This window comes from Podarcis raffonei, chromosome 2 (assembly GCF_027172205.1).
Source record: "Podarcis raffonei isolate rPodRaf1 chromosome 2, rPodRaf1.pri, whole genome shotgun sequence".
In the NCBI taxonomy this organism is placed as follows: domain Eukaryota; kingdom Metazoa; phylum Chordata; class Lepidosauria; order Squamata; family Lacertidae; genus Podarcis; species Podarcis raffonei.
In genome coordinates, this window is record NC_070603.1 from 16,377,301 (window position 1) to 16,396,030 (window position 18,730).

An 18,730-nucleotide genomic window follows, 5' to 3' on the forward strand; every position below is an offset into this window, starting at 1 on the left:
TGGAGGCAGTGAGAGATTTTACTTTCTTGGGCTCCATGATCACTGCAGATGGTGACAGCAGTCACGAAATTAAAAGACGCCTGCTTCTTGGGAGAAAAGCAATGACAAACCTAGACAGCGTCTTAAAAAGCAGAGACATCACCTTGCCAACAAAGGTCCGTATAGTTAAAGCCATGGTTTTCCCAGTAGTGATGTATGGAAGTGAGAGCTGGACCATAAAGAAGGCTGATCGCCGAAGAATTGATGCTTTTGAATTATGGTGCTGGAGAAGACTCTTGAGAGTCCCATGGACTGCAAGAAGATCAAACCTATCCATTCTTAATGAAATCAGCCCTGAGTGCTCACTGGAAGGACAGATCGTGAAGCTGAGGCTCCAGTACTTTGGCCACCTCATGAGAAGAGAAGACTCCCTGGAGAAGACACTGATGCTGGGAAAGATGGAGGGCACAAGGAGAAGGGGGCGACAGAGGACGAGATGGTTGGATAGTGTTTTCGAGGTTACCAGCATGAGTTTGACCAAACTGCGGGAGGTAGTGGAGGGGGTCACGAAGAGTCGGACACGACTAAACAACAACAACAACAGGTGGGGCATGGCCAAAAACAGTTTGGGAACCACTGGCGTTTAACCCCTTTCCGTTTTAAACAGTACAAATTCTACAAGCACCTTCTATATATATCAGGTATACTGGCCTCGGTCCAGTATACCTGAAGGAGCGTCTCCACCTCCATCCTTCTGCCTGGACACGGGGTTCCATCTCCAAGGGCCTTCTGGCAGTTCCCACACTGCGAGAAGCCAAGTTACAGGGAACCAGGCAGAGGGCCTTCTCGGTAGTGGCACCTGCCCTGTGGAAGGCCCTCCCACCAGTTGTCCAAGAGAAAAACAACAACCAAACTTTTAGAAGACATCTAAAGGCAGCCCTGTTTAGGGAAGCTTTAAATGTTTAATAGGTTATTGTATTTTAGTGTTTTGTTGGAAGCCGCCCAAAGTGGCTGGGGGGACCCAGCCAGATGGGCGGGGTATAAATAATAAATTATTATTATTATTATTATTATTATTATTATTATTATTATTATTATTATTACAGTGGTACCGCGGGTTAAGTACTTAATTCGTTCCGGAGGTCCGTACTTAACCTGAAACTGTTCTTAACTTGAAGCACCACTTTAGCTAATGGGGCCTCCTGTTGCCGCCGTGCCACCGGAGCACGATTTCTGTTCTCATCCTGAAACAAAGTTCTTAACCTGAAGCAGTATTTCTGCGTCAGCAGAGTCTGTAACCTGAAGCGTATGTAACCTGAGGTACCACTGTATTATTATATCTCCTGGAAATCATTTCTCCTGCGTATTCCCCATCTTTATAAAGCGTGCGGTCTGGCTACGGAGTTCCTCTGAAGGTTTTATTATGGTGAAATAAAACGGCGGCCCAACGTGGCGCGAGAAGGCGAGAGAAAACGGGTCTTCCCTCCTCTGACCCCCTCCCCAAACCCTCCTCGAGGCCGACTGAGGAAGCGGCAGCGAGGGCGACGCTACCTCTTCCCTCTCGGACCCACCCACCCATCCCATTCGCCTCGGCCCGTCAGGCAGGCGGGCGGAAGTGTGCGCCGCTCCCCCCCCCCGCCGGCTCCCTCCGTCCCCGCCACCCCGTTCCCCGCTTCGCCGCCGCCGCTCTCCCACCTCTCGAAGAGCTGCCTCAGCGCGAAGAGGACCAGCGCCCCGGGGAAAGCGGCCCAAACGTGGCGGGGGAGCGGGTACACCTCCCCGACGCCGGGCTCCTGGCGCTCCAGGTCGGCCCAGCTGAAGTTGGCGGGGAACCAGAAGCGCTCGTTCCACAGACCGCTCCACAGCCACGCTGCCGCCGCCGCCGCCGCTGCCGCCATCTTCCCGCCGCCGCCCTCTCCCTCGCCGCCTGACCGGACTGACACTTCTTCCCCTCAGCAGCAGCCGCCAAGAAGAGAAGGGAGGGGGCGGTGCCGGCCGGGAAGGGAACGCCCGTCCGTCAAAAGCCGCGCCACGCCCTAACTTCGCCGCCGGAGGGAGCGTGAGGGAACGAGGCGCATGCGCTCTTCCGCAGGTTTCTCTCCCCCCGCCCCCCGCGCGCGCACTTTCTCTTTTCATTCCGCCTCCTCTTTTAATAAAGGGAAATGTTGCGGTGGCGCGCCCACGCGCGCGGAAAGGGGAAAGGAGATTTGCCCCACGATGTCTAGGAAGAGAAATTCAACAGGTGCAGCACCTGGCTGTTGAAAGCTGACTATTTAGCCCCTTGCCCCATTAATAATAATAATAATAATAATAATAATAATAATAATAATAATAATTCCATCAATTATGTGCTTTGTAAAAAAAGGGGGGAGGAGATGAGCACTAGGTTGCTGCAACTGAATTTATTTTGTTCCTTGTTTCCGTCATACAAGAATAAGAGTATGCACGGCTAATGAAGCCCGGCTTGGGCGAAACACGGTTATTATCCCGGAATCCTTGTCGTGTCATACCTTCAAGTTTTCCGTCTGATCCGATATCTACATACAAGGAACGTTGGAATCCTCAAAGCAGCGATACGTGGAACATCATAAGATAAGCATACCATATTGTGGTTAATATTGCCAATATACCAATTTAGGAACCGAATGGACTTTTACCTCCTTACCGTCCATTGGACTTTAATTTCTCTTGATATGTTCTGTTTGCATGATGCGTTGGTCTATGGAATTACACTTTGTGAGATATTGTTTGTTGAATTGTGTTTGAAATGGAAGTTACATAGTTAAAAACAGCCTGTTAAGTTGTGTGTGTTGTTACCAGGAATTCAACAGGTGCAGCAGCTGTCTATTTAAACCTGGCTATTTAGGCCCCTCCCCTTTTTATAAATAAAATAATAATAAACATTCATTTTATAAATAAAATAATTTTAAAAATCAATTATGTGCTTAGTTAAAAAAAAAGCACAAGGTTTTTCATCACTCTAAAATGACGGTGCAGCTTTATAAGAGTGGCTGGGGAAACCCAGCCAGATGGGTGGGGTATAAATATTACTATTATTATTATTATGCAACTGATGGCAATGCAGTACTTTCTCAAAATACAGTGAGCGGGGGAAGTATTTGATCCCCTGCTAAATTTGCCCATTTGCCCTCTGATGAAGAAATGACCAGTCCATAATTTTAATGGTAGGTTTATTGTTGCTGTGAGAGACAGAATAACAACAGGAAAAACCCCAGAAACCCAGAAGACAAAAGCCGGAGATTGATGTGCATTATAATGAGTGAAATAAGTATTTGATCCCTTTGCAAAAGATGACTTAGTACTTGGTGGCAAAAACCCTTGTTGGCAATTACAGAGGTCAGACGTTTCTTGTAGGTGGCCACCAGGTTTGCACACATCTCAGGAGGTATTTTGTCCCACTCCTCTTTGCAGATCCTCTCCAAGTCAGTAAGATTTCGAGGCCGATGCGTAACTACTCGAACCTTCAGCTCCCTCCACAGATTTTCTATGGGATTAAGGTCTGGAGACTGGCTAGGCCACTCCAGGACCTTAATGTACTTCTTCTTGAGCCACTCCTTTGTTGCCTTGGCTGTGTGCTTTGGGTCATTGTCATGCTGGATTACCCAGCCTTGACCCATTTTCAATGCCCTGGCTGAGGGAAGGAGGTGCTCACCCAAGATTTGACGATATATGGTCCCGTCCATCATCCCTTCAATGCGGTGAAGGTGTCCTGTCCCTTTAGCAGAAAAACACCCCCAAAGCATAATATGTCCCCCTCCATGCTTGACGGTGGGTATGGGGTTCTTGGGGTCATAGGCAGCATTCCTCCTCCTCCAAACACGGCGAGTTGAGTTGATGCCAAAGAGCTCAATTTTGGTCTCATCTGACCACAACTCGTTCACCCAGTTCTCCTCTGGGTCATTCAGATGTGCATTGGCAAACTGCAGATGGGCCTGTACACGTGCTGTCTTGAGCAAGGGGACCTTGCAGGCTCTGCAAGATCTCAGTTCTTCACAGCGTAGTGTGTTACCAACTGTTTTGACTATGGTCCCAGCTGCCCTGAGATCATTGACAAGTTCCCCCGTATAGTTCTGGGTTGCTTCATGATCATTGCAACTCCACAAGATGCAATCTGGCATGGAGCCCCAGACCGAGGGAGGTTGACAGTTATTTTGTGTTTCTTCCGTTGGCGAATTATTGCACCAACTGTTATCACCTTCTCACCAAGCTGCTTGGCAACAGTCTTGTAGCCCAGTCCAGCCTTGTCCAGGTCTGCAATCTTGTCCCTGACATCCTTGGACAGCTCTTTGGTCTTGGTGGCTATTTTGGAATCTGCTGGATTGATTGTTTCTGTCGACAGGTGTCTTTCGTACAGGTACTTTAACGAGCTGGGATTACAGGTAAGACCTCTCCCTTACAGCGGGTGCTTCCAATCTCAGCTCGTTACATACAGTGAAGATACCAGGTAGCCTGACATCTGGCTGGTTGATAGGGGATCAAATACTTATTTCATTCATTATACTGCTCATCCATCTCTGACTTTTGTCTTCTGGGTTTCTGGGGGTTTTCCTGTTGTTATTCTTTCTCTCACAGCTACAATAAACCTACCATTACAATTATGGACTGGTCATTTCTTCGTCAGAGGGCAAACGGGCAAATTTAGCAGGGGATCAAATACTTTCCCCCCTCACTGTACAGTGGTACCTCGGGTTAAGTACTTAATTCGTTCCGGAGGTCCGTACTTAACCTGAAACTGTTCTTAACCTGAAGCACCACTTTAGCTAATGGAGCCGCCTGCTGCTGCCACGCCGCCAGAGCACAATTTCTGTTCTCATCCTGAAGCAAAGTTCTTGACCTGAGGTAATATTTCTGGGTTAGTGGAGTCTGTAACCTGAAGCGTATGAAACCTGAAGCGTATGTAACCTGAAGCATATGTAACCCAAGGTAAAGGTAAAGGGACTCCTGACCATTAGGTCCAGTCGTGACCGACTCTGGGGTTGCGGCGTTCATCTCGCTTTATTGGCCGAGGGAGCCGGCGTACAGCTTCCGGGTCATGTGGCCAGCATGACTAAGCCGCTTCTGGCGAACCAGAGGTACCACTGTATATATATTTAGTTGGCCAGGAAGGAATTGAAATGTCAGTCAGTCGCTGCTATGCACTTGCAAATTTTATTTTGCAATAGAGCTGTCGTGATATTCGTCGTATTTTGCAGAGGAGCGAGGAAGAAATAATAATAATAAAATGGGCTTTCCACCCCTTAACATTGCTGCAACAATCATGGTTAAGAAGCTTGTGCAGAAACATTGTTTATAACATCTCAGGACTGCTGAGCTGAAGGCATTTCCCATCTCAAGTCCTGTCTGCTGAATGATCGCAGACTCAGAGTTGGAAGGGACCATGTGGTTCATCCAGTCCATACCCCAGCAATGCAGGAATATTTAGCCCAAGGTGGGGCTCAAATGTTGGCAAAACCTATTGGTGTTTCGCAACTTTCCGACTAGTTGCAGGACCTTAGCCAGACCTAGTAGAGTACACGCAGAATCCACGGCAGCAATTGGCGACTTGGCTGCAGACAGGATAGACGAAGCAGGAACCAGGAATTTGTAGTTTATTATATACAGTGGACTATTTACAGGAACAGAACACGGCTCTTTTGCTAGCTCTCTCTGACACAACTCATAGCTCCTACACTGACACACAGAACTCTGAACCTCTGAACACTGAACTAACACATTCCAGTTAGTAGACCATTAATTATTACTCCCTTGAAAGAGCTTGACCAATCAGGGAGCTGTCTCCATGCCTCTGTTATCACCAGGCAGACTTACTCCTTCAGATTGCCTTCTGGCTATCTGCCAAACCTTAATTAACTCTGTGCGGCACGTACAGATTCCCAACATCAAACCCACATCCCCGAGTTTATATTATAATCTCTTGAGAGACACAGGAAGGAGGCAGTAAAGCGTAAGGGGAAATCATGCCATTGCAACAAAGGAGGTCTTATTCCAATTTTGACATCAAGTCGGATTCCTCAACTGCTCTTGCCACACATGTGGTGCAGGGGGGCGATTTTAACAGTGCAAAGTGCAGCCAGCAAGAAAACACTGCTTGGAGTTCAGGTTGTTGTCGCTTTTACATCCATTCTCAAGAGAACCATGCAAGGGGATTGGCAGAGGTCTTCTAACATGTTACGCAGCCACAAGAAGGTTCCCCAAAATACTGACTCAGTAGTTTAACTAGAATGACAGCTCCTCTGGCTTTCCTAAATTCCAGACTTCACATAAACCGAAAGTGCTGAGATCATCATTTAAGTAGACTAGGCCTTTAAAACAGGTCCCAATACTGATCCTTGGAGGGAAATTAACTAAATTAGCAGAAGAGAACAACATGGACCAGAAGCCATGAAGTATAATACAAATTTGTGTTGGGGTAAACTTGATGCCAGAAGCATGCTCAAAGAAGCTGGAGATACTGTACAGAGTAAGTAGAACAGGACATGCCCTGAGGGATTTCCCACAAGTTAACACGCATGCAGTAAGAAAGAAAGAAAGCAATTCTCCACCCCTCTTTCTCTCACACACAGTGTGACCAAGAATATCAAATGCAAATAAAGCTTTGTAAGGGAAGAAACCGGCAATGTTGTTCTTTACAAATCAAAAGAAAATCAGAAATAGTAAAGCAAAATAGTTCAAGGAAAGAAAAAGAATCCCAAAGTGAGCTGAAAAGCAGGAAAAAACACAGCAGATTAAGACTGCAAACCCACTTATCCTAAGAGTACCACTGAACTTAATGGTATCTATGTCTGAGTAGACCATAGCTGTCAACGTTTCCCTTTTTTAAAGGGAAATTCCCTTATTCTGAATAGGATTCCTCGAAAGAAAAGGGAAAAGTTGACAGCTATGGAGTAGACATGTATAGGATTGCACTGTTAAGTCTGAGAGAAATTACCAAACTTAGAAAGAGAGAAAAAACAGGCAAAAGAGTAAGATCAAGAACACAAAAAGCATGCAAAGAAGCATGGAAAAGGTAAGATTTCCTAAGGAACAGGAAAACGTTGATCAGGAGATGGCTGAGATTGCAGGGGTCAGCAGCCTTTTTCATGTGGTGGGCCGGACTATATTTTGAAGAAGAAAAAATGAACGAATTCCTTTGCCTCACAAATAACCCAGAGATGCATTTTAAATAAAAGCACACATTCTACTCATGTAAAAACACGCTGATTCCCGGACCGTCCGTGGGCCAGATTGAGAAGGAGATTTGGCCACATCCGGCCCACAAGCCTTAGGTTGCCTAGTAGGTGGCTTCCAGACACACAACAGTTCAAGGACTGGGAAAGCATTTTGCGATCTGACCCACCCACTTCCCACAGGGAAAGCAGCTTCCACAGCAAGTACGACAAGCCCTATTTTTCGACAAAGTCTTGGGCTCCACCTTGCACCGCAGATAATTAGCAGGCTTCTTTATTATCTGCAGCACAGTTAATGGTCGCTCAGCATGGAAGAACCTAACTGAAAAACACTGGAAGGCCATGGGAGAATAATATCTGGGATGCAGCAACGTCTGAGCGTCTCACCAGACACAAGAGGACAATTGAAGGCAGAACAAAAAGAAACGTGGACCACTTTAACTAGGACAGAGCGATACCTGGTTTTCAACGTTGTGATACACCAGCAGCTAAATATCGTGATGTACTGATAGATCGCAATGTCTGAAATTGTCCAGCCCTACTCCGTACTGCTCCCTGTATGAGCCAGAGTGGTATGTGGTATGACAGTCATACGAGTTTCAGACAATTAATTGCAATATTGCCCAGAGCTACCTTTAACTTTGTTAATGGCCCAAATCAAGACCTTGTTATACCAACCACTCCATCTTTTTAGTGGAGAGGTTATGTTAAGTAATAGGTTTGAACACTGAATGTGTAAGCTTATGCCTAAAGTCAACGGATAGAACAAACAGCACTGAATGTACTACTGGGTAAATATTTAATAGTTCTTGTATCTGTATTTGTTTAAAATCCAAGAGCTACTTGTTTAGAAAGAAGGGAGTAGGAAAGTATTAACGTTAAAGTGAAAAAGACCAGCAGGGCCTTATTTGAACTTGCAGCTTTCAACCTTTTTAGACCCAGGACCCAGCATTAATCTTGCATGTGCATTTGGGGTCCCAGATCTTATTTATAAAAAACATATTTGTATGGTGGTAGCACTTCGGCTGTGACCCACTTTAGATCAGGCAGTGACCTAGCAGCTGAAATCATATGATTTTAACCACAATTGCTAAGCAGCACTCAAAACCCTGGGAAACAAGGGTTTCTGGTTACGACTCTGTGCGGAGTTGTCTGTGTGCTACCTGAACTATTCAGCTGAACATATAGTTTTCAACCAGTGTGCCATGGCACCCTGGGGTGCCTTGAATGATGGTCAGGGGTACCGTGGGCAACATAGGCCTCTACCCCTTTTCCTTCCCTCCCTGCTCTGATGCCCTCTTGCGTCTCTGCCTCCCAAAGGCTTGCACAGCTGTTAGTTGCAACAGCCCTGGCTACAAGTTCCCCAGGCAAATGGTGCCTCTGGGGCTGGCCAGGGGGTGCTGGTTGCCAGGAACCTTGGAGTAAGCAAGCAAATGGGCGAGGAAGCCTAGCCAGTCAGTCTGCCAGCCCTTGCTGTTGGGAATGGATGGACAACTGGGAAGCCAGGCAGGCACCTTTCTTGTGCTTGCTGTGTGCAAGGCCTGCCTGGGAGCCGAGTGCCCAGCGATGAATGCCCAGGTGAGCTTTTCCGCTGTGCAGGCCCAGCAGCACCCACTGCTGCCACCCAAGATAAGGTGCTGGCCTTAATTTCACCTTTGGCCAGGCTCTGTTGGGCCACTTAGCCTGGGGGCATCCTCTTCCCAGGCCCCTGTGGGACAGTATGAGGAGGCACTTCTCTTTGGGGCAGGGTGGGGCAGCTCAGAGACCCGGGGGGGGGGCAGACTCCCAGGAAGATGGAAGAGGAGAGGAGGCTGAGGGAATACTCCACAAGGGAAGTTGTTTGAGAAAGGGTGAGAGGCTGCCAGCTCTGCAGGCAAGGGGTGACATAACTGGGATCCTGAACCCCACAGCGGTGCCTCAGAAAGAATGTATACTGGTACCTCAGGTTAAGAACTTAATTCATTCTGGAGGTCCGTTCTTAACCTGAAACTGTTCTTAACCTGAAGCACCACTTTAGCTAATGGGGCCTCCCGCTGCCGCCACGCCACTGCCGCACGATTTCTGTTCCCATCCTGAAGCAAAGTTCTTAACCGAAGTACTATTTCTGGGTTAGCAGAGTCTGTAACCTGAAGCGTCTGTAACCTGAAGCGTCTGTAACCCGAGGTGCCACTGCATATTTATCTCCTTTACACACCTTTACATGCAGTAAAACAGAACAGCTGTGAGTGCCTGCGGAATTTTAAGGGAGCAGCTTATATTCGGGTATTGTCTTTTTTATTTTTTTCCCCTTGAATTTTAAAGGTGGGGCTTATATTCGGGTGCGGCTTATATTTGGGCCAATACAGTATTATTTTTTATTTTTATTTTTATTTTTATTATTATTATTATTATTATTATTATTATTATTATTATTATTATTACTATTATTATTACTATTACTATTATTATATCCTGCCCAGCTGACTGGCTTGTCCCAGCCACTCTGGGCGGCTTCCAGCATATATAAAAACATTAAACATTTTTATAAAATCTTCCCCGTACAGGGCTGCCTTCAGATGTCTTCTAAATGTTGTACAGTGGTACCTCGGGTTAAGAACTTAATTCATTCTGGAGGTCCGTTCTTAACCTGAAACTGTTCTTAACCTGAGGTACCACTTTAGCTAATGGGGCCTCCCGCTGCCGCCACACGATTTCTGTTCTCATCCTGAAGCAAAGTTCTTAACCCGAGGTACTATTTCTGGGTTAGCGGAGTCTGTAACCTGAAGCGTCTGTAACCTGAAGCATCTGTAACCCGAGGTACCACTGTAGTTGGTCAAAAAAGTTGAAAACCTCTGCTGTAATGAATGGGAGCAAGGATACCACATGCCATTTTGTTTTCTCCCCGCCCCATTATGCATAGGAAGAGGTCCACTCTTAAAAGTGTCAAGAGAGTCAGAATGGAAATTTAAAGTGATCCATTGCGCTACATTCCATCATATAAATGCTACATTCCAAATCAGGAAGAACCAGAACAGAAATAGAAAATGCCATCAAGGTGACAACAGGCCCACCCTTTTCCCACACACCCAAGATGACTGCTTTTAACCTGGTAGAATTTTTGCTCTCCGCCAACTCAGTCATGCGGCATAGCCACCAGCAAAAATGGACAACTTCGTTCTGCAATAGCCACAGGTATGCTGCTAACATACAGTGGCAGCTTCTACTTGTGGTTGTTTGCTTCAACTACAGTGGTGCCTCGCAAGACGAAATTAATTCATTCCGCCAGTTTTTTCTTCTTGCGAGTTTTTCGTCTTGCGAAGCACGGTTTCCCATAGGAATGCATTGAAAATCAATCAATGCGTTCCTATGGAAACCGCCTTCAGACCAGGTCCGGGGACAGTCTGTCCCCCGACCTCTTCTGAAGGCTGGGGGGGGGGGACAAGGGCTTTTCTTCCCACCGCCAGCCATCAGAAGGCTGTTCTGAAGGCTGGCGGTGGGAAGAAAAGCCCTTCTCCCCACCTCCCACCCCGCAAGCTCCGGGGACAGGAGGGCTTTCCTCCCGACTGCCAGCATTTTAAAAGCCCCCAGGACAGCGGAGACTTCTCCGCTGTCCCGGGGGCTTTTAAAATGCTGGCGGGCGGCAGCGAACCTTTCGCTGCCGCCCGCCAGCATTTTCAGATCGCCCCGGGACAGCAGAGAAGTCTCTGCTGTCCCGGGGCTTTTAAAATGCTGGCGGGCGGCAGCGCAGCGTTCGCTGCCGTCCACCAGCATTTTCAGATCGCCTGGGACAGCGGAGAAGTCTCCGCTGTCCCGGGAAGGCAGGCGGGGGGAGCAAAGACTTTTGCCCCCCGCCGGCCTTCAGAAGAGGTCCAGGACCTCTTCTGAAGGCCGGCGGAGATTTCCCTATGGGCTTTCTTCTTGCGAAGCAAGCCCATAGGGCAATTCGTTTTGCGAAGCACCTCCAAAACAGAAAACTCTTTCGTCTTGCGAGTTTTTCGTTTTGCGAGGCGTTCGTCTTGCGAGGCACCACTGTATTTAGATCATCCTCCTACATCTGGGAGTAGCAATCGGGAATTACATACTCCAGTTTCTGTTAACACACTCTACGTGGAGAAGCCTCCCAGGTTGGCTCAAGACCAATTTCTGTTTTTCCGACAGCAACATTTGAAGTCTCGTTGAATTTTCGTCTGAGCCCTAGTGTAGTTACAAAGGCTGAGCAGCAAACTAGGGAGTCCCCATTTCAAATCTAAACTCAGCTGTGAACTCAGCAAGTAGCCTTTGGCAAACTACTCTGTTGGCTTCCAACCCCACAGTCTGCTACATAGTACTGCCTACCTTATAGGGTTCATGGAAGGATTATGGAGTTACAGTGTGCAGACATCATGCTAAACCATGGATTATGCATTATGAGGGTGTACCTAGTCAAACTCCGGGTTCATCCATTCTGCCATTTTTCGGCCCACCTGCAAGACTGGAAAGTTCCATTCAAGGTTAGCAGCAGTTTAGCATGTCATCTAAAACCAAAATTTTGTTAATTATGGCTGGTGAAAATATGCCAGCTTCATAACCCTCAAGAGGGCCAGAGGGTGGCAACATGAGAACGGGGCCTTCTCTGCAGTGGCTCCCCAGCTGTGGAATGCTCTCCCCAGGGAAGTTTGCCTGGTGCCTTCATTATACACCTTTAAGCACCAGGCAAAAACGTTCCTTTTTAACCAGGCCTTTGGTTGATCCGATTTATGTCCTATGCCCTTTTAAAATGTGTTTTTTGGGGGGAGGGGCTATTGGGTTGTTGTTTTTATTTTTATTAGGTATTTTGTGGTTTTATATCTTGATTTTATTATGTGAACCACTCTGAGACCCCCGGGTATAGGGTGGTATATAAATTCAATTAATAATAATAATAAACCCAAATATTTATTATTGTATTTTGCCAAAGGCCATGTATTTTACAAAAAAACAAATTTCTCAAAAACATGATGAAAATAATCACATCCAACCTTCCACATTTCAACAGTACAGTTTTACCTCAGGTTAAGTACTTAATTTGTTCCGGAGGTCCGTTCTTAACCTGAAACTGTTCTTAACCTGAAGCACCACTTTAGCTAATGGGGCCTCCTGCGCCACTGGAGCACGATTTGTGTTCTCATCCTGAAGCAAAGTTCTTAACCCGAGGTAATATTTGTGTAACCTGAAGCGTATGTAACCCGAGGTACCACTGTATGGATGAACACTGCAAAAGAAGTGAAATGCAACTACCATTTAAAATTCAACTCCATCTTTTAATCCAAGTGTATCAACCACAGATACTGTTCTGAATTGTGCTGACAATTGTCAACCATATTGGATTGAGTCAATTCTTTTTATTGACAGAACTGCAACTAGGAAGCTAACTAGGTCAAATATCCTACAGGTCTGGCTTTTCAGCACAGAGACCAATAAATCTCTTAAACTATGGTTTGAAATGGGCTCGTTTCCACTAACTATTGTCATAATGAACAGTTTTACCTGAGCTTGGATGACACCGAAAGCTGTAGCTATTCCAGAATAGAAGCCAAAGTTTCCCAACTCCTCACAGGGGCGCAGGAAGAAAACAGGTGAGGCGAATGTGAGTCCAGGAACAGCAAAGTTCATTCTCGTAATGCTATCTCCTGTGTTGCCAATATGGCATTTGCATGTGGCCGCAGAGGCTTACCTTGGTGCCCACAGAATCCCAATTCCACTCCTGAAATTAGGCTTGGAAGAAGCCCTTTTTAAAAGTTGATATGTTGTCCGGAAGAGTTCATCTAGTTTGCTTGTACAACAGGCCCATAACTAAACTATAACTTATTAAATCTAAGCATAGTGCCAGGTGTTTAGAATTTCCATGATTCAAGAGGAAATTCAGCAAGTGGAATCTTTTAAGAGGAAATAGAATCAGAGTTGGAAGAGACCTCTGATTCAACCCTCAGCAATGCAGGAATCTCAACTAAAGCATCCATGACTGATGGCCATCCAACCTCTGCTTACAAACCTTCAGGGAAGGAGAGTCCACAACCTCTTGTGGCAGCCTGTTCCACTGCTGAACAGCTCTTACTGTCAGAAGGTTTTTCCTGATGTTTAGCCCTACCTTCCAGAGCAGGAGCGCACAAGCTGCTCCATCTTTCAGGTGACAGCCCTTAGATATTTGAAGATGGCTATCATAGCTCCTCTCAGTCTCCTCTCTTCCAGGCTAAATAAGCTCCTTTAACCGTTCTTCTTATACAGGCATAGGCAAACTCGGCCCTCCAGATGTTTTGGGACTACGACTCCCATCATCCCTAGCTAACAGGAACAGTGGTCAGGGATGATGGGAGTTGTAGTCCCAAAACATCTGGAGGGCTGAGTTTGCTTATGCCTGCTCTTATAGCTTGGTTTCCAGACTCTTGATCGTCTTGGTTGCCCTCCTCTGCACACATTCCAGCTTGTCAACATCCTTCTTAAGTTGTGGCATGAACCAAGAGCCAGCTGCGGCATATAAAAAGCTTTAGGAAAAAAATGTTTAGTTAGCATAATCAAATGGAAGAACTTTGAGGTGCTTGCATTTTGCACACAACAGAATTATTTCATGTGTGATTTTGTTCTGCTGAGGGAAACACTGTGTGTGCGTGTGCGCACACATAAAGTCCCTGTTTTTGCACTTACGTGGGTGTTAAAAAGGTATTAGCTTTGGTCATAGCACAGATGAGGTCAAGAATGGGTATCCGTGTGAGAAGCAGTACAATATGTGTTGAGTTGACCTGTTGCCAGCACTGTAATTCCAGGATTTAATTCCAACCCGTTCTTAGGGTTTTATAGAAGACTTTAGTAACTTGGGTTGGATTTAGAATAAAGAGAGAAGTCAGAAGAACTCCCATCGTGCCTCAAAAGGCTAAATCTGTTTAATGCTGGAGCAGCACGTTCCCCACCCCCAATAAACAGCTGACCAAGCATACATTTAACAGAGTGCTCTGTTTTACCAGTGCTTTATTCCCATTTTTTTTAAAACACAAATGCATTTAATCACTGGGTAACCCCTGTGACCTCCTTATATATTAGCTCGAGAGCTGTTCAGATGGAGAGTTCAGACATGGTTGTGCCTACAAGCCTTGACATTTCTCTAGCAACTGGCATTTAAGTCACATTCCAGAATTAATTCCTTCTGTCGCCATCTGGCACAAGTGGCCGTTATCCCTGCTGTTAAACAAACCACACCTCCCCAATTCATTATCAAATCAATTCTGACAATGCAAATTTAGCACCCAGACGATGTGCTCAGGTTCGGTGTGGTAGAAATAACCCTCCCTAACTCACTTGAAGCCATTGTGATTAGAATTTTACATCCCCAATGCACATACCCCCCCCCCCAATGTTATTGATATATGGTTGCTATTAGAGAAGGGATAGTGTTCGTTTGTGAATATTTTAATGGGGACAATATCTGTTAATTTTGAAACCCCATCTAGCAAAATAACTGGAACCAAACACACTAGACGAAAATGGTCATGGATGTTTGCTCATATGTCTGTTGTCTTCCGTGACACTTTTCGAACAGGTACATCTCATGTTCTACAAAACTCAGAAGCACACAGGACATCTTATCTCTTTACCATATTACAAGCACAACAGTGCCACCTACTGGTTTTAAAAGGTAAAGGTAAAGGTACCCCTGCCCGTACGGGTCAGTCTTGACAGACTCTAGGGTTGTGCGCTCATCTCACTCTAGAGGCCGGGAGCCAGCGCTGTCCGCAGACACTTCCGCGTCACGTTGCCAGTGTGATGAAGCTACTCTGGTGAGCCAGAGCCGCACACGGAAACGCCGTTTACCTTCCCGCTAGTAAGCGGCCCCTATTTATCTACTTGCACCCGAGGGTGCTTTCGAACTGCTAGGTTGGCAGGCACTGGGACCGAGCAACGGGAGCGCACCCCACCGCGGGGATTCGAACCGCCGACCTTTCGATCGGCAAGTCCTAGGCGCTGAGGTTAACCCACAGCGCCACTGGTTTTAAGCTAGGTACTAAAATCTTCTCAGCGGTCTTCTCTCGCCTTCCTGACCGTCTCATGGCAAAGAAAAGTCTGGATTAGAAACTTCCAACAATAAAAATGACCAGAGCCTTTATTGAATAAAAATGTTTCATACTTAGCAAGATTGGTAAGAAAGCAGAATATTTTACAACTCTAAAATATAGTTAGAGCTAATCTCAGTGAATACATTACAAAAAGATTAAAAACTGTTTAGGTAAAACCCTTTTAACCCCATCTCAAAATACTATGATTTATAAAATACCATGCAGTCAAGTCGAAAAGCACTAAAAGCACAATGCTAGGAATCAGACCCAAGAAATTCCCACTGTTTCATCTATTTTGTCATCGCGGAGATTTTTGCGTGCAGTATCTTTCATGTGGACTCTTACACCTGGCAGTTTGGGTACACGTAGAATTGCTTAAAACGTACACAGTTTTCAGAAAAAAGGAGAAGCAAATTTTCAAGTAGAAAACATTATTCAGAAAGACAAACATGGAATGAAAGTAGCAATGCCCTGCAGACAGAAGCTTTGCCCTCTACAAAATCCTTCCCTTAGCATTGCTCCAGTAGATTAAAATGCTGTGCTTCTAAGCCCAGGTATGAGACAGATCCTCTTTTTCACTGGCCAGCCAGCTGATTCGAGATTCACCTGGACCCTAATGCACAACAAGTCATATACAAAGAGAGCCTAATGCAAAGACAGTTCTCTCCTGGTGGCTGCCAAGTAAACACAGCTTCCCCCTAAAACCATGCTGTTGACTTTTATTTCAGATACTGTCATTATCTAGAAGAGACAGTGTTTTCACTATTCAAAAATGTATCTATTGTGCCTTTACACATACATTATTAAAGTGCAGTCATTGCCATTTAAACGATTCCCCAAGTGCCCTTCAAAACTGGTCCCTAAGCACTGCAGTAACATAGTTAAGTGGTAATAGTCCTGTATCTCAGAAAGCCCCATTCTCCGTCAAGCTCGCCTTTGGGGAATATAGTGACATCCTGCAAAAAATGGCCGAAAACTACCAGAAGCAGAGGAGAATAAAGATGGCATTTAAGCTGACCAGGTTACAGAGCAGAATTCAGAAATGTACAGGGTTGTGTGTGGGTTTTTTGCTCAATTGTGGCAGCTTTTCCCACAACAATTTTATGCATACTATCCGTTTTCACAAATTTGGTTAAAATTCTCGCAGGTTCCCAACAAGCTTTCCTATAAAATTCAAATCTGAGCAAGTCTTTATGGTTCCCTTATGCATCAGCCTGCAGCATGGTATCTCTTTCACCAAGGGAAGCCGCTCTAGGAAGAAAACAAAAAAAACCCCAAATGCTAAACACACCAATTTTAAGGCCCAGCACCCTGCAGTTAAGTTCTTTAGTGAAAGAGTGTCCCATTTATTCCTCGTCTTCTTCCTCTTCGCCGTAGTATCTGTTCCGCTTGATCTGCTCCTCCACAGTCAATTCTTCAAGGTCTTCACCTTCAAAAAAACCAACGTCTTGGGATTTGCGATTGGGGCTAGCGGATAATTCTTTTACAGCGGTTGAATTCAAGACAGAATGCTTAGGGGGCGTATGAAATGGCGCTTCCTTCTCCAGCGAGGCTGGCTCTCCTGCCGCATTTTCTTCTTCTTCCTCATCCGTGTCGCCACTCCTCTGCCCGTTTTCAACCAAGATCTCTTCGCCACCCGCTTCTTCTCCTTTCCCCCCATCCAGCTCTTTATCCCCCTTGCCCAGGTGTGGATCAACCGCGTTGCTCTTTCCCTCTGGCTTGCTTTCCACCGCAAATTCCGGTGCCGGTTCCTCCGTTTGTCTGACCGTGCTCCTTTCAGCCTTGGGAGGAGACGCGTTTTCAGTTCTATTGCTCTTTACAGATATGGTTCTAAATGAGGCAGCGACTGTAAACGGACGGCTCCTTTCTTTCAGCGACGACGACCGTCGCAGCTTTTTAAGGTCTTGGTCCACGTCTTCCTGATGATCCGGCTTAGCGATTTCATCTTCCGGGGGCCACTTGGGCTTCAGCACCTTGATGCCTTCTTCCAAAACACTTCCTTGGCTGCCTTGTTCGGGAGGAGGCGGCCAAGCAATCTTCAGCTTCTTGGTTTCCGCCGGCCTCTCTTCCTTCTCAAGCAAACCGGCGGCTTTTGCTTCCATGGTGGCTGCCAGAATCCCAACTTTTGCAATCGGGGCATCTTCCACGCCGGGACTCTGGGGGCCTTCCTCAGCGTTTCCAACGCTGGCGGGTTTCTCCTGGGATTCTTCGCTCTCCGTTTTGCTTGCCCACAGCTCCTTGTGTGGCTTATGCCCAAAGCCTTCGTCGTAGTTGCCTTTGGCCTTGAAGAGCTGGTTAAAATGCGGCTTGCAGTAAACGTTCCCATGCAGAGATGCATATGTTCCAATGCTGTACAAGGGGGGAAACACACAATTATTAGCACTTTCAGTATCTTGCAAGTGAAGAAATAATAACCAAGTCAACCAAGATGTTTAAAAGGTTGGATTTGTAAAGAATTAAGTTTGTTGTTATTGTTTATCTGTTTATTGTTTTTCTTCTTTCATTTATTGATGAATTTTTCTTTTCCCTCCTATTTTTGTGTGTCACTCTGCTTTGTGGTTTTTGTTATTATTGTGGAAAATCTAATAAATTTTTATTAAAAAAAAAGAGAGAAGAAATAATAACCATCTCAGAATGTACTAATTCAGCAGCTCTGCAGGTACAAGTTGCTGGGAGCCACGGGTGCAAAGAGTGCTCTCGCACTCAGATCCTGCTTTCAGGCCTGCCACAGGCATCTGGTTGAATTGAAATATTGAACTGAAATACTTTATTGTCACTTGTACGACTTGTATATAGTGAGATTACACAAGCACCCCCCACTCAGCTCTCTTAGTCTCCACCCCCATCGTTCAGCCCGGATACTGAGATCCAGCGCTGAGGGCTTTCTGGCAGTTCCCTCATTGCGAGAAGTGAGGTTACAGGGAACCAGACAGAGGGCCTTCTCGGTAGTGGCGCCCACCCTTCAGATGTGAAGGAAATAAGCAGCTATCCTATCTTTAAAAGACATCTGAAGGCAGCCCTGTTTAGGGAAGTTTTTAATATTTAATGCTGTACTGTTTTTAACATTTGATTGGGGGCCGCCCAGAGTGGCTGGGGAAACTCAGCCAGATGGGCGGGGTATAAATAATAAATTATTATTATTATTATTATTATTATTATTATTATTATTATTCCCCTCGTTTACTGACGAACACCCACCAAACCCAAAAGTCAGTTGCCCTGTTGTTGTCTTTTCATTCAGCAGCCTAACAGCCCACAGATAGAAGCTGTTCTTTAGGAGCTGCTATAAGTGTGCTTTTGTCTCTGGTGCTGTTAAGTGTGCTTTTGTCCACCAGAGAAGAATGGCAGATCAAGTGGATGGATTATGCAGAAATGGCTAAAATGACCGGAAGAATCAGAAATCAGGAAAATATATAACTGGTCTTAAAAGCCATTGTAAACAGTTAAAATTGTCAGTAGGATTGGAATAACACTGCAGTTTAATGGTGGGTTTTGGACACAATGGAGAGGTAAAAGATTTGG

The 18,730-nt window shown here is 45.8% G+C and overlaps 2 protein-coding genes and 1 long non-coding RNA gene across 10 annotated transcripts in view; 1 reads left to right on the top strand and 2 right to left on the bottom strand.

Annotated features, from left to right (window-relative positions):
• Nucleotides 1–1,951, bottom strand: part of CERS5 (ceramide synthase 5) — a 40,165-nt gene extending 38,214 nt beyond the window's left edge. For 2 of the 3 annotated variants that reach the window (XM_053375091.1, XM_053375090.1), the window contains exon 1: nt 1,675–1,951. In XM_053375091.1, coding sequence (XP_053231066.1) covers nt 1,675–1,877 — 203 coding nt within the window. In that variant the 5' untranslated portion in view covers nt 1,878–1,951. The remainder of the gene's footprint in view (nt 1–1,674) is intronic. The other variant, XM_053375089.1, reaches the window with a different exon arrangement.
• Nucleotides 1,952–1,981: 30 nt separating this feature from the next.
• On the top strand, nt 1,982–2,916 carry LOC128407112 (uncharacterized). Its single transcript, XR_008328719.1, has 2 exons — nt 1,982–2,221; nt 2,412–2,916. It is a non-coding gene; the product is annotated as an uncharacterized LOC128407112 (long non-coding RNA).
• Nucleotides 2,917–15,228: 12,312 nt separating this feature from the next.
• Nucleotides 15,229–18,730, bottom strand: part of LIMA1 (LIM domain and actin binding 1) — a 70,376-nt gene continuing 66,874 nt past the window's right edge. For all 6 annotated transcript variants that reach the window (XM_053375095.1, XM_053375097.1, XM_053375096.1 and 3 more), the window contains one exon: nt 15,229–17,557. In XM_053375095.1, the coding sequence (XP_053231070.1) occupies nt 16,555–17,557 (1,003 nt within the window). In that variant the 3' untranslated portion in view covers nt 15,229–16,554. The remainder of the gene's footprint in view (nt 17,558–18,730) is intronic.